The sequence below is a fragment of the Macaca mulatta genome, chromosome 1 (assembly GCF_049350105.2).
Source record: "Macaca mulatta isolate MMU2019108-1 chromosome 1, T2T-MMU8v2.0, whole genome shotgun sequence".
In the NCBI taxonomy this organism is placed as follows: Eukaryota; Metazoa; Chordata; class Mammalia; order Primates; family Cercopithecidae; genus Macaca; species Macaca mulatta.
Window position 1 is genome coordinate 75354424 of NC_133406.1, and position 15216 is coordinate 75369639.

The following is a 15216-nucleotide window of genomic DNA, read 5'->3' on the forward strand; positions in this document are numbered from 1 at the left end:
AGTACTTTTATATTTTTACTGTATAATTATGGAAAAGTTCTGTTTAAATCCCTATCCGCTGGCCCACTCCTACCCCTTTTCTAGAGCCAGTTTTCCTACAGCAGATACAGAAAGAACTTTCTCAGTCCCCTCTTCGCCCACTAATCTCTAAGTAAAAAAAGAAACATGAAATCTTCTATTCACCATGTGTTCTAACCAGTGACTACCATCATATAAGAGGCAGTTAGAAAGACAGACAGGTAGTTTCAGGATTAGTAATATATGTGAAAGTTTAACCAACACCATGCATTTATTTAGGCCACACTAATCTCTTAACCCAGTGAAGCAGAAACTACATTCGCATTCAAATTGCAGTCTCATGGGTTTAAAAGGGCCCATCATTACTTCACTCTGAAGCAATTTCTTAGGCTTTCCTTTTTTAAGAGCATTAAACTATATTACTAGTATGAAAATTTTTCAGTAGTCAGCAAGGATAAGCATCAGCATTCTTTGGGAATTTTTATAAATTATACTTGTCCTTTTAAAACCCAATTCCCAAAGATTTTAAATTAGTTGGTGTGACATAGAGCCAAGGTATCTGGTTTTATTTTTTAAACATCACAGATAATTGAGATTTGTACCCTTCTTATGAAGGCCACAGGCAATCATTTGTCAAATCGAGATCTAGAGGCACCTAGGGATTGAAATATTCTCAACAGTCATACAGAGCTTCTAGAGCCTACAGCAGGAGTAGGCACACTTTTATGTAACTGGCCTGCTAGTAAATACTCTAGGCTTTGCAGGCCATTGGGTCTCCCACAATTACTCAACTTGCCACTGTAATGCAAAAATAGCCACAAGCAATACATAAATAAATGGGTATGGCTGTGTTCTAATAAAGTTTTATTTATAGAATCAAGTTATAACTGGCTATAGTCTGCTGATCTGTGGTCTATATAGTCTCTACAGTCATGTATAGTCTCCAACAGTCAATAATTTCAGGCTTTTGCAAGTTCCTTATAATAGCTTTCAACTTTTGTGTTTTCATTTTAATGATAACCTAAAAACAACACGCATTGTGATTCAACTGGATTTACCATTTATAATGTGATGCATACATACGCCTGCTAACATTTGTGTATTTACTATTTGCCAGACCCATTCCTAAGTGTTTTACATGTATTATTTCATTTCATTCTCACACAATAACCCTATGAGGTGGGAGATGAAATACACAAAGGCCAAAAGATTTCTGTCGCAATGTGATGCATCTAAGTAGTGGAGAGAGGATTCAAACTTCAGCAATCAGGTTTCAGAGCTCCAACGTTGAACAAACTACAGCCAAGATCAGCGACACAATCCCAGTAGCCAGTTTGTATTTTTGTTTATGATTAATTTAGCACCAGGCAGCATTACTGTAATCCTCAAGACAGATTTAATATACATCTATGTAAAACCCAAATGACTCATAGGGAGCTATTATATTGTTTTGAATAGAAAAAAAAGAGTTGAAAGACCTGAATCAACACAAGGGACAGGGTGGTATAGCTGGTGAAAGTAAACTGAGCTCAAAGAACCAACCCTGTACTGGTTAGTAAAATGTACACTGTGAGCAACTAAGTAACATGGCATTGTGTTTGGTTAATGTGAATTGGTATTTTCTAGATTTATTTCTGTGGGCATTCTGAATGTATTTAATATAAACAAAAAATCTAATGCATACAGCTTTTTAAAAAATGTGGTGATTCACATACCTATTTTAAATAAACTCTGAAGGGCCACTGAGATTTGATTTTTCCTTTCTAAGGATATTATATACAACTCAGGTTTTTTTGTGTTTGTTTGTTTGAGACGGAGTCTCGCTCTGTTATCCAGGCTGAAGTACAGTGGCATGATCTCGGCTCCCTGCAACTTCTGTCTCCCAGTTTCAAGTGATTCTCCTGCCTTAACCTCCCGAGTAGCTGGGATTACAGGCGCATGCCACCATGCCCGGCTAATTCTTGTATTTTTTAGTAGAGACAGGGTTTCACCGTGTCGGTCAGGCTGATCTCGAACTCCTGACCTCAAGTGATCCACCCGCCATGCTTCTCAATGCTGGAATTATAGGCGTGAGCCACCATGCCCAGCCCCACAAATCAGGATTTAGAACACTGAATTTGATTAAAATAAATATGTATCGCATAGGAATTAGCTTTAAGCCAAACAAAACAGAGGCTACAACTTTTGACTACATTGATAAGCCAAATGAATCTTTTTTTTTAATCTATGTTAACAAATGCCCTTTACCCTTAAAACAATGAATATTGTGTTCTTTTCCTTTGACATTATTTCATTAAAAGAAATATAGTCTGAAAGACCTATTGTCTCTGAATATAATATTGCACCTTAAAAAAAATTCACTTGAAGCCACTTTAACATGTATTAAAATTAGTATCCTTTCTCTCTATTATCTGGTTCTGGAGTAACTTACTCTTGGAAGACAGGGTTTTCTTATCAATGGGTGAATGGCCAGTTCAAAGTAATAAAACATGAAATTAACTCGATGTATGAATATAATATCTAATTAAAGTCAGTTTATTTTGGATATTACAATTTAGTGCTTTACTGTAGCACAGAAAATTTATAGTACTAACATTAGAAAAAGGTTAGTACACCTGATACAATCCATCGAAATCTGATACTCTTCAATTAATTTTGTTTAAAAAGTATTGCTGTAACCAATAGTTTAATAAAATACTAATACTAATACTAACAAATTTCATTCTTAGTAATATTAGCAGTTATATACACAAAATTTCTCTAGAATCTCATGAAAACTGTGTCAGCCTTATTTGAGTTTATCTTGCTTCTCTTGAGAGAAAATAAAACATATTTTTAGGCTGGGGGCGGTGGCTTATGCCTGTAATCCCAGCACTTTGGGAGGCTGAGGCGGGCAGATCACCTGAGGTCAGGAGTTTGAGACCAGCCTGGCCAACATGGTGAAACCCTATCTCTGCTAAGAATACAAATATTAGGCCGGTGTGCTGGTGGGCACCTGTAATCCTAGTGACTCGGGAGGCTTAGGCAGGAGAAGTGCTTGAACCCAGAAGGCGGAGGTTGCAGCGAGCTGAGATCACACCATTGTACTCCAGCCTGGGCGAAAAGAGCAAAACTCCATCTCAAAAAACAAACAAAAAAACCATATTTTAAAAAATATTGTAATTAGAAGAATCCAATTTATTCCATGATGTCACTCAAATATGAACCAACTACATATTACTTTTAAAAGCTTTTTTAAAAAAATCCTATAAAAACACAGAAAAAATATAGATTTAACAAGTCCTACTCAGAGTTCAAATTACCTTTTTCCCCTTCAGTTTCAAATAACTAGACTCTTCTCCAAGTCAATACCAACCAAAATCCATGCTAATGAGTCAGTAATATTATAGTCAGTTAACCTCAAGCTGCTTCACTAACATCCCTCAGTTAAAACTGGCATCGGCAGGGCACAGTGTCTCATGCCTGTAATCCCAGCACTTTGGGAGGCCGAGGCAGCAGGATCACTTGAGATCAGGAGTTCAAGACCAGCTTGGCCAACAAGCTGAAACCCCATCTCTACTAAATATACAAAAATTAGCCATGCATGGTGGCGATGCCTGTAATCTCAGCTACTCAGGAGGCTGAGACAGGAGAATCGCTTGAACCGGGAGGTGGAGGCTGTAGTGAGCCAAGATCATGCCACTGTACTCCAGCCTGGGCGGCAGAGAGATTCTTGTCTCCTACTGGCTGGTCAAAACCAAAGTGATCCTAAGAGACCGTCACATGACCAATAGCTCTTTTATTTCCTTTGCCGTGGCAGTTTACACTGATGTATCAGAAGACCAATGTATGAAAACACTTTATCCTAGAGATAGTTTCTTAAATAAGACTTTCCTATTAAAGGGGAAACCTGGAAATATAGAAGTTTTCTATACAAATCAGTACTTACTGAACAACCAGTTTTAAAGTTTGAATTACACTAAATTCAATGAATGTACCACTTAACTAACTTGAGATTTTTATATTCATAATTGTAAAAGCCATTTTTCTTCATTTAGAACTCATTTGGAAATGAAATCTTCTGGGAACAGTTCATATTGGGTAATGTCTAAGATAACAATAGTTCATCAATAGTTTTATTAAGACACTCTGAATGAACAGAATACCCCAAAACAAAATTATGGCCCCAACATCTATTTAAAGTTGGATTTTATGAAAGGAAATGACTCAGGCAGGTGAGTACTTTGTTTTTTCAGGTGGTATTGGATTATGCTGAGCAATATAAAATGTATGATCAATCCAAGACTTGATATGCAAGCTTTATTTAAAAATTTTAGGTCAAACATCAAGTTTGTTTGTTTCACTTCTTCTACCCAATACCCAGTAAATAAGTGAACTATTATCCTTTTGTTCCTTATCAGCAGGCTCTAATAAATTCAGAAAAAGGCTTTCCTAAAAGCGGATGTTTAAGTGTTTTTCTTTCAAATATATCTGGTTCAAGGAAGAAGAATCAGGAAGAAGCTTTAGTCCTAATTTACTGCTTAATCTACCCTAAGAACTGGAAGTTGATTGATGGCCCATGAGCTCCTAAATGTCACTCAGCAATATATTGATAATAAACCCAATATATAAATAAACCCAAGTTCATATTAAAGACAAAAACTGGCAGGAAGCAGTGGATCACGCCTGTAATCCCAGCACTCTGGGAGGCCAACTGAGGTGGGTGGATCACCTGAGGTCAGGCATTCAAGACCAGCCTGGCCAACATGGCGAAACTCCATCTCTACTAAAAATAAAAAAATTAGCTGGGCGTGGTGGTGCACACCTATAATCCCAGCTACTCAGGAGGCTGAGGCAGGAGAACTGTTCCAACCCAGGAGGCAGAGGTTGCAGTGAGCCAAGACTGTGCCACTGCACTACAGCTTGGACAACAGAGAGAGAGAGACTCCATTTCAAAAAAAACCTTCCGGATAGAACTAAAGGATAATTGATTATAGCGAGTAAGTAACTAGTTAAGGAAGAGGAAAGTAAATACTGTTTATCACCTAGTACTGGGTAAAACTCTTATCTTTACTTCTCTAAAACGTAGATTATCAGTTCTACAAAGTTAAGTAATTTTAGCAATGCAGTGCTAAAAGTTACGTGGTGTTAAGTACATCCGCTTAATTGGCTTACAAAAATTTAAGGGAACAAATAATCATTAATGTATTAGTTTCTGTATGAATAAAAATTCAGTGTGTACAAAAACACTGTACTAACACACAGTACATAGTCAAGGACTATGCTGCTGAATGTTATAAACTACTCACAAACTTAAGACAAAGACAGTCTTGGACTTATACGCCTCCATTATCACGTTAGCTTTTATAAAAAGTTGGCTGGTCCTAAAAGTATGCAGCAAACAGCTGAACCAAGCAGATTAAAATTAATGCATAATAGTGCAGACTATGAAAATGTGTGACTAAACATGCAAATGGTGAGCCTTCAAGATGCCACATCAAGGCTAAATGACTAATGACTTTATGACTAATTTCATACCATACGATCCATAAGAATTATCTTCAGATTTCTGCTGCTTATGGGAATTTACATATTTCCCTCCTCAATGGGAATATTATTCATCAAATAAGTCCTTATCTCAACCTAGAAATCTATTAAGAGACTATGTCTTCAATTTTCTCCTTTTACATATATGTGGGGGAGTGGGTGGGCATTATCTTAGGAAATTATCAATAACCCTAACGCGAAATGTTGACACTTATGCTAGTTTAGAAGTTCCTTGACTTACCTATTTAAATTAAAAGTAAACTTTTTCTGTCTTTTTGAAAAAGCTAGGGTGGGGTAGGGAAGAATTATTTTACTCTGAAACATGTAAATGATTAATTACAACTTTACGTTAATATTAGGCAATAAATAGGAAACACCATTCTCTAGGGAAAAAAAATAAGGCTGGGAGAAAACTACAGAGAACATGAGCTTAGAAATCAAGGCTATGAATTTGGAAGCTAATTCCAGTTATATTCATTAGCTATAGGACTTTGGACAAATTACCTATCTTTTGATTCTGTTTATTCATCATAAAAATCAGCATAATTTCTACCTTGAAAAGATTTTTCTGAGGATGAGTGGATACTTAATGTTCAAGAGAAGTTATTTCATGTTTTCACGACCTCTACTCACAAGTAAGAGAAACTGGTCACTAAAAGATCCCAACTTATTCTGCTTTTAAGGTATAACCATACTGGGAATCTTGAGGGTATTACAGTTAACGGCCTTCAGTCTTTCTGAGGTCATGAAGCATTCTGAATGTTGGGAAAAGGAAGGATAGCAGACATGTATAACTTGCTGCATACAATTTCAATAAGTTCATGGACTCCTTGAAGACTCTATGAAACTAAAAGAAAATTTTAAATCCCAAAAAATTAATGCCATGTATCTGACTTACTTCCACCTTAAAAATATACATATGTAAATTTAAAAAGATTAAATAATCCTTCCCAGTTAAAAGTGGAAAGGAAGCAAAAGCTCCACTGACTTGTATTCAATCACAGGTGCTCCTGGCAGCTTCTACTTTGTCACCTTTGTCACCATAGGAACTTTCAGGAAGTCTTCTTTCCTCTTTACCATGGCTTGCTCAAAATCAAACCATGAATGGCTTTAGAAAAAAAAAAAAGTCTAACCCTAGTTTCCAAATTAGTGATTTAATAAGGCAAGCTCATTTATTATTTAAATCTGAAGATGACTTTATGAGTCATTCAAACTTCTCCTTACACTTCAATTACTTTCAAAAGATAAACTATTGAAAATGCCGCCTATATGAAATAGTTTAAAAAAAAAAATTTAGAATCTAATAAATAATTCATCCTAGCTCTTGTCAATATGCATATATTCAAACGTATTAGGCAAACAGTAGGTAGGAAATGAGACTTATTTAATGTTTATATTAATATATGGTAACTGTTCAATAAAAATTTACTGAACATATAACCTGAATTCCTATAACAGGAATGAGAATGAAGACAACTAAATATTAATTACAAGTAGCATACTGCTTGACACATAACAGATTTTAAAAAAATAATCTGCCAGATGAGCAAACCAATGAATGACTAAATGACTGACCAAATAACAAAAGAAAAACAATGACTAAAACTTTTAGACAATCCATATTCCAAATTTTCTGCTACATTAACAAGCCAGACACTCCAGGTTTTTAGCTAAGTAAATGTGAAGTTAAGGAAAAACTATCAAAGACAATGTAAAGGCTTACAGCTTGACATAAATATGGATGCTAAGAAGCTATATTTAATGAATTACTTGAACAAAATCATACTGTTTATTGCTTTGATTCTTAATTGTTGAAACAAAAACCTGACTCAAACCTGCTGGTATGCAACAAAGTTCAAGACAGACAAACTCCAAAAAACAATTAATTCAAAAAAATGTACACATTTGACTATGCAGTTTTCCAGATTTCAATACAATCAAAATACCAAATAGGAATGAAAATGTAGAAACGAAAGTCCAGAGTCAATATAGTTTATTTTAATGGCTTTGTTTTTTTAAGCAAAGCCACATAACAAAGTTAAAAAAAAAAATAGAATACCATAGTTGAATAAAGAAATTATCTACATTTACCCATTTGGTGCCTAAAAGTTGAAAGAGCAACCTCCACATTGGAGAAGTTGAAAAAGTCAAGATGGGAGCTAAATAAGTCAGAAAATCCAGACTGGGTAACAAATTTGGTATCTAACTGCTAGGTTATATATTCCTTGAGATATTATATCTCATTCAGACACATAGGCAACATATAAAAGTGGTTAAGAATTTTGGGGGGGTATACCGGAATCATCTTGCAAATATGATACTTAGGCCAGTTACTTAAACCATCTTTGCTTCTGTGTCACCTTATCTAAAATGCAAAGAATGATACACCTACCTCAAAAGATTTACATGAGATGACACGTATTTGTAAAACCTGGCACCTAGTTAATTGCTTAGTAGCAGTATTCCCAGTGGGACTGGAATTTACTACTGGGATCAAACATATATGTTATACAGTAAATATCTGTTCAATTAATGAAAAAGAAAATTCCATTAAGAAATCTGGAATGACTGGATGGTCGTACAGATAGACTAGAAAATAAAGATTCAGTTTTCTGGAACATGTTCATTCTGACAAAACAGGAATGACTTTAGAATTTCATTAAAAAATACTAAGTGCTACCACTCTGTTATACTATGGTGCCATAAGAAATGGTGAGTTGTATGACAAGAGAGCCTTTAAAAGAGAATTGAAGGAGGTTTCTCTCAGTACCTAACCATAATTTGGAAGGTAGAAGAAGCTGAGAGAATCAATCATATTCTGATGTAATCACCTATCCTACAAATCGATAGCACCCTAGGAAGAGCAGACCAATCTACATAGGATATTTTGTCTCCCTGACTTCACCAAGATAATGAACGGTGAAATATGAACGGTGAAACATTAAGACAGGTATCCTTGACAGGGAACTGTGGGGTGATGGACCAATCCATTATCTTGTTTTGTGGGTGTTTACTTAAGTATATACAATGCCAAAACTCGTAAAATTAAGCATGTAAGAATTGTGCATTTCATTCTATGCTAGTTTTACCATTAAAAACTGGTTCATTTAAAAAGCGCTCCCTGCTTTTCTCCCTGGAAAATGTAATAATTTACTAATAGTACAATCAAATCTATATTAACTATAAAATTAACTATAGGATGATGTCACCCAACTAAAAATATTTTGGATAAGGTATTCTTTTAACTTTTCAGTGATAGATGATGTAAAAGTAATTCTTTGAGATCACAGACTACTAAAATTCCTTCTGTTCTAATTTTTGCAGAATCTAGGAATGAACATGCACCGTTTAGCCACATTTCTTTCACTTGTTGGTCAAAACTTTATGTTTGAGAGGATTTTCAGTGGAAAATTGCTTGTTTGTATCACTGGTTGTCTCGTGTTACGTTTGGAGGAAAAGGGCTTGGGAGAAAAATACGACAGATATTACAGTGTTCAACTAGAAATCCCAAAACCAGGATTCTAGCTCTAGGATTAAAATGTACAGGGCAACTTTGGACACAGCACTTGAATATTCTGTGCTTGTGATATTCTGCTATCACAGGGCTGTCATAGGATAAAGTGTATTAATTTGTGGAAATACTTTGAAAAGTCAAAGCAATGTATTATTCTAACGTGGCATTGGTGACATGATACCATAGACATAGTCAAGCCCCAAACTTAATCCTGACAGTTATAGGTTCTTGGAAAATCCCCATATACATCTCCCTTGAACTTGAATAGAATGTTCAAGAGGGTGGAAACAGGTAGGTTATCCCCTCTCTCTAAAAAAGGGGGTAAGAGGGTGATGTGTTTTCCACTATTGAACTTCCATAATTCTACATTTCTGGAATGTATCTTCCAAAAGATTTGATATAATCTGGTAAATATTGAAAGAGGAGTGGGGAATAAGGCCCAGATTAAGATAGATTCTTCCTGTCCCTAGTGTTGTCAACAATCAATGAGGAGATAAATTGCTCCTGGAGTACAGGAAGCTTGACTTCTAAAATATTGTTAAACAAGCAATCAGCAAACATTTACTGTATTCTTTAACAAATCTTTGGCACACACCCAAGAGCTCCCTCAAACTGCGTGCATCCCAGGAACGAGTGAGAGTAAGGCCTAGATGTCTTCAGATCATCCATCACAGCTCTCTCCCGCCTCCATTCCAGGTCCAGCAGAGTGGCCTCGGGCAATCACACCCTTCCCTGACCTCCCCCTCCCCAGGGCCGCCAGCCTCACCAGCTGTTCCCGGCTGCTGGAGCTCCGATCGGTTGGCGCCCGGCGGCCCCGAACATTAACGACACCCAGGAGCCTGGCCTCGAGGCTCAGGCCCGTGACCAGACTCCAACTACTACAGCACCGGCGATTTCCAAAGAGCAGTTCAGCATTTTGAGATGAGCTTCCGGAAGCCGACAGGAGGCGGAAACCGGATGCCCGGAGCAACCATTAGTTCTCCGCGTCTACTGCTTTCCGTTCCTATAATCCCCTCTTCCTACTCGCAATAGAGACAGAGACAAATAAATTAAACTTTTTGTGCTACACAGAGATTTCTTAATTCTCTTTTAGTACTCTTAAAGTGGAAGTAGCGTGAGAGGAAAGAGGCGTGAACAAAAAGTCGGACCCCGGGAATGAGCTATGGTTTAGCCCAGTTACCATGGAGACCGGTAGTAACACCAGTTGTAAACCCAAGGCCGAAAGACCATGGCCACGTTAGCCCGGCTGCAAGCTAGGTCGTCGACTGTAGGAAATCAGTACTACTTTAGGAACAGGTAAGTCAGGAAGAGAAAGATCGCGTAAAGGGCAGGCGTGACATTATACCAGTTGTTCCTCAGCGGGAGTTTCCAATTAACGATTTCCCTGATTCATTAAGTAGTACCCAATTCTTCCCTTAATGGGCTGCAAACAGAATCGGGAGTTTCTGTTACCATACAACGAAATTCTAAATAGAGAGGGGCCATAGATACTCGATGTGAGATGATTTAGAAAAACTCCCAGCATAGATAAAATTGTAAAGTGCTTTTTCTCTTCGACATCACCACTCTGTAATTTCATGAAACCTTTGTTCTCCGGGTTCAAGGTTCAATACCTGACTGGGGGTCACCTGGCTCACTAGCCCAATGAGCTGACTGTTTCCCATCTACCTAGGGATTTGAGCCTCCATTATTTTACAAACATCACTGAACCCAATTGTTCTATGACTCATTTGCCTTTCTAAAATGAACGTATCGGCCGGGCGTGGTTGCTCACGCCTGTACTCCTAAAACTTTGGGAGGCCGAGGCGGGCGAATCACCTGAGGCCAGGAGTTCGAGACCAACCAGACCAACATGGTGGAACCCCGTCTCTACTAAAAATATAAAAATTAGCCGGGCACTGTGGCTCATGCCTGTCATCCCAGATAGTTGGGAAGCTGAGGCAGGAGAATCGCTTGAACCTGGGAAGCGGAGGTTGCAGTGACCTGACATTGTACCACTGCACTCCAGCCTGGTTGACAAATTAAGACCCTGTCTCGAAATAAAATAAAATAAAATAAGAAATAAAATGAAAGTGTCTAAACCATTCTGACACAGTAACTAGTACCAAATATTAATTAATAGACAACGGGTAAGAAAACCACTAGCAGTCTTCCTCATTTCCCTACACCCAAACTTCTTGCCTAGGAAGAGTTTCATTTTAAAGAAGCATTGTCCTAGGAGTTTTTGTAACTTAAGAGAAACTACAAAAAAAGTGAATTAGACTATTATGGAATACAGTGATATGACAGACCAATGGAAAATGTTATCAATGAGATAGGGTCTTGCTGAGCTGTTTTTATTCTAACGTTTATCTCACCTACCACATCATTATTTCACAACGTACCTCTCTTACAGCACTGATCACAATTCAATTTTACATTCTTTTATGAGATAATATCTATCTCCCCTCTTAAACTAGTAGTAGAGACAGTGTCTCTTATTTTGCTCACCAGTATTTTTGTCTGCAATGTCTATGATAGCTCCATACAAGTAATAGTAACACAATAATTGTTGAAGACTCACATTAATGAATCGTTCAAAAAATCACTAGCCCTGGTTTAAGTAAACGTACTAACAATAGCTAAACATAGAACTTATCTATTTATTTAGAGTATGTGGCAGGTGCTGTATTTATGACATATATAAATGAAATAAGCCACATCCATCATGATGTTCACACTCTAGTATGGAATATAGGCTTTTTAAAAATAATTACAATACTAGCTGGGCTTGGTGGTTCATGCCTATGATCCCAGCACTTTGGGAGGCTGAGGCAGATGGATCGCTTGAGGGCAGGAGTTCGAGACCAGTCTGGCCAACATGACAAAACCCTGTCTCTACTAAAAATACAGAAATTAGCCAGGCATGGTGGCGCATGCCTATAGTCACAGCTACCCTGGAAGCTGAGTCAAGAGAATCCGTTGAACCCGGGAGGCAGAAGTTGTAGTGAGCCGAGATCGCACCACGCACTCCAGCCTGGGCGACAGAGCAAGACTCTGTCTCAAATAAATAAATAAATAAATAAATAAATAAATAAATAATAACAACAACAATAGAGTAACATGGATAGGAAGGGAAATAACCAGTATTTTTTGAGGACTGCATTTATGAGGGATTGCACTGGGAACTACTTCATATGATCTTTCATTTGGTTATCACAATGTTACAAGTGAATGTATAAATTATCTATTTATTAGATAATCTATAATTTTGGAGCTATAGAACAGTGTCCTAGAAAAGCCTGATGAAGTGCCAAGCAAACACAAATAATTGGCCAGGAATAGAGACTCAGGCCTGTAATCCCAGCACGTTGGGAGGCCAAGGCAGATGGATGGCCTGAGGTCAGTTATGAATTATCAGAGCCAACTAATCTAACTCTAAAACCTATGCTGTTCACTATCACTAAACAAAATTTTCTTCCCATTAAGCTGATTTAATTAAATTGCAACAAGCACCAAGATCCAGAGGTCCAAATGGCTTGAGAATACTGTCCCAAATCCATTAACATGTAGGGAACAGAGTTGTGGGAAACAATTTAAAGTCTCCTTGGTTTCTTTCGATGTCTTCTGTTTTGGTAACAAGGTAGGGACATAAATGCTTCTTCCTAATGGCTAGCGTCAGAATAAGGCTTAAATTGAAAGATGACTTTGTTGAGAAAATATATTCCTAAGTGGTTAGATTAGTATCTGAGTCCTGCAAGGCCTGGAAGTCCAATGTGGAAAAGAGAAGCTCCTCTGCCTAACAAAGAGAAAGGATCTGGAACTCCAAGAAGTGAGCAGCAAATACAGGAGGAGATTTTGAACTACAAAGAGTAGGAGGAGCGTGGGTTGCCCGACTGACGTAATACTCTGGAAAGTTGCTCCCACAGGGAATGTTTGGTGTGTGTTTATGTTTTGATCTGGTCCATCAAAGAGGCTGAGTATTTTGTCCCGGATATAAGGTGAGCAAAAGATAGTAGGCCATTGTTGTAACTGCCCAATGGGTTCACCTTGCCCGTTGCCTAGACAGAGCCAATTTATCAAGACAGGAATTGCAATAGAGAAAGAACAATTCACACAGAGCCAGCTGTACGGGAGACAAGAGTTTTATTGTTACTCAAATCTGTCTCCCTGAGCATTAGGGGATCAGTTTTTAAGGATGATTTGGTGGGTTAGGGTGAGGCCAGTGAGTCAGGAGTGCTGATTGGTTGGGTTGGAGATGAAATCATAGAGGGTGGAACCTGTCTTCTTGCACTGAGTCAGTTCCGGGGTGGGGGCCACAAGGTCAAAGCCAGTTTATCAATGAGCCAATTTATCAGTCTGGGTGGTTCCAGCTGATCCAACAAATGCAGCATCTGCCAAATATCTATAGCACTGATCTTAGATTTTCCAATACTGATGTTATCCCAAGGAGCAATTTAGGGAGAGTCAGAATCTTGTAACCTCCTCTGTGACTCCCAAACCATAATTTCTAATCTTTTAATTAATTTGTTATTCCCACAACGGCAGTCTAGTCCCCTGGCAAGAAGGGGGTTTACCTTGGGAAAGGCCTGTTATCATCTTTGTTTTAAACTATAAACTAAGTTCCTCGCAAAGCTAGTTCAGCCTATGTCCAGGAATGAACGAGGAGAGCTTGGAGGTTAGAAGCAAGATGGAGTTGGTTAGGTAAGCTCTCTTTCACTGTCTTGTTACAGTTTTGCAGTGGCAGTTCCGTTGTCACTTGACAGAGTATTGGCCTTTTTGTTATTGTTGTTGTTGTTGTTTTAACTTTCTCTGGTAATTCTTAGCTTCATTTCTGTTCTTCCGAACTATGAGATTTTCTTTGTGACTTATTGGTAATTTATACTACACACTATACTGCACTGTGTGGAGAGAAGAGTTCAGTATATGTTTATTGATCATATTGTTCATTTTCCCCATATTCTTATTTAAATTTCATCTAATCTGTCAAATTCTAATAGGAATAAGGTAATGTTCCTCTTCCACTGTGTTTCTATAGTGTGGGTGAACCCAAAGTATCTGAGACAGGCTTCAGTCAATTCAGAAAGTTTATTTTGCCAAGGTTAAGGATGCACCCATGACACAGCCTCAGGAAGTCCTGATGTCATGTACCTAAGACAGTCCGGGTACAGCTTGCTTTTATGCATTTTATGGAGACATAATACATCAATCAATACATGTGAAGTTTATATTGGTTCCACAATGCGGGGGCCTTTTAGGTCTTAGGTAGGTTTAAAAATTTTCTGGCCGGGCATGGTGGCTCACGCCTGTAATCCCAGCACTTTGGGAGGCTGAGGTGGGTGGATCACTTGAGGTCAGGAGTTCCAAATCAGCCTAGCCAACATGGCAAAACCCTGTCTCTACTAAAAATACAAAAATTAGCCGGGGCTGGTGGTGCGCCCCTGTAATCCCAGCTACTCGGGAGGCTGAGGCAGGAGAATCACTTGAACCCAGGAGGCAGAGATTGCAGTGAGCCAAGGTCGCACCATTGCACTCCAGCTTGGGCAACAGAGCAAGACTGAAATTCTGATTGGCATGTAATTGAGTGAGTTATTATCAGTAGAAAGAAATGAGAAATGTCTGGGTTATGATAAGGGATTGGGGAGACCTAGGTTTTATCGTTTTATCATGCAGATGAAGTCTCCAAGTTGCAAGCTTTAAAAAGAATAGACTGAGGCCAGGTGCAGTGGCTCAGGCTTGTAATCCTAGCACTTTGGGAGGTCAAGGCGGACAGATTACGAGGTCAGGAATTCGAGACCAGCCTGGCCAACATGGTGAAACTCCGTCTCTACTAAAAATACAAAAAATAGCTGCATGTGGTGGGGGTGCTTGTAATCCCAGCTAATCGGGAGGCTGAGGCAGGAGAATCACTTGAACCCTAGAGGTGGAGATTGCAGTAAGCCGAGACCGTGCCACTGCACTCCAGCCTGGCAACAGAACGAGACTCTGTCTCAAAAAAAAAAAAAAAAAAAAAGGGTGTTTTCAGCAGAGGAGTGACATGATGTGACTTCTGTCTATAAAAACAATAAATAAGAAAGTAACCTTTGACTTATTATTATTATCATCATTTTTAGACAGAGTCTCGCTCTGTTGCCCAGGCTGGAGTGCAGTTGCGTGATCTCAGCTCACTGCACCTCTGC

The 15216-nt window shown here is 38.3% G+C and overlaps 2 protein-coding genes across 8 annotated transcripts in view; one reads left to right on the forward strand and one right to left on the reverse strand.

Moving 5' to 3' along the window:
• Positions 1-9976, reverse strand: part of GPATCH2 (G-patch domain containing 2) — a 203159-nt gene extending 193183 nt beyond the window's left edge. For all 6 annotated transcript variants that reach the window (XR_013412258.1, XR_013412260.1, XR_013412259.1 and 3 more), the window contains exon 1: positions 9825-9976. Coding sequence is in view for 3 of the 6 variants with exons in the window: in XM_015116123.3 (XP_014971609.1) it covers positions 9825-9880 (56 nt within the window). In the remaining 3 variants the exon portion in view is untranslated. The remainder of the gene's footprint in view (positions 1-9824) is intronic.
• A 265-nt stretch (positions 9977-10241) lies between these two features.
• Positions 10242-15216, forward strand: part of SPATA17 (spermatogenesis associated 17) — a 229228-nt gene continuing 224253 nt past the window's right edge. For both annotated transcript variants that reach the window (XM_015116149.3, XM_077987022.1), the window contains exon 1: positions 10242-10354. In XM_015116149.3, coding sequence (XP_014971635.1) covers positions 10287-10354 — 68 coding nt within the window. In that variant the 5' untranslated portion in view covers positions 10242-10286. The remainder of the gene's footprint in view (positions 10355-15216) is intronic.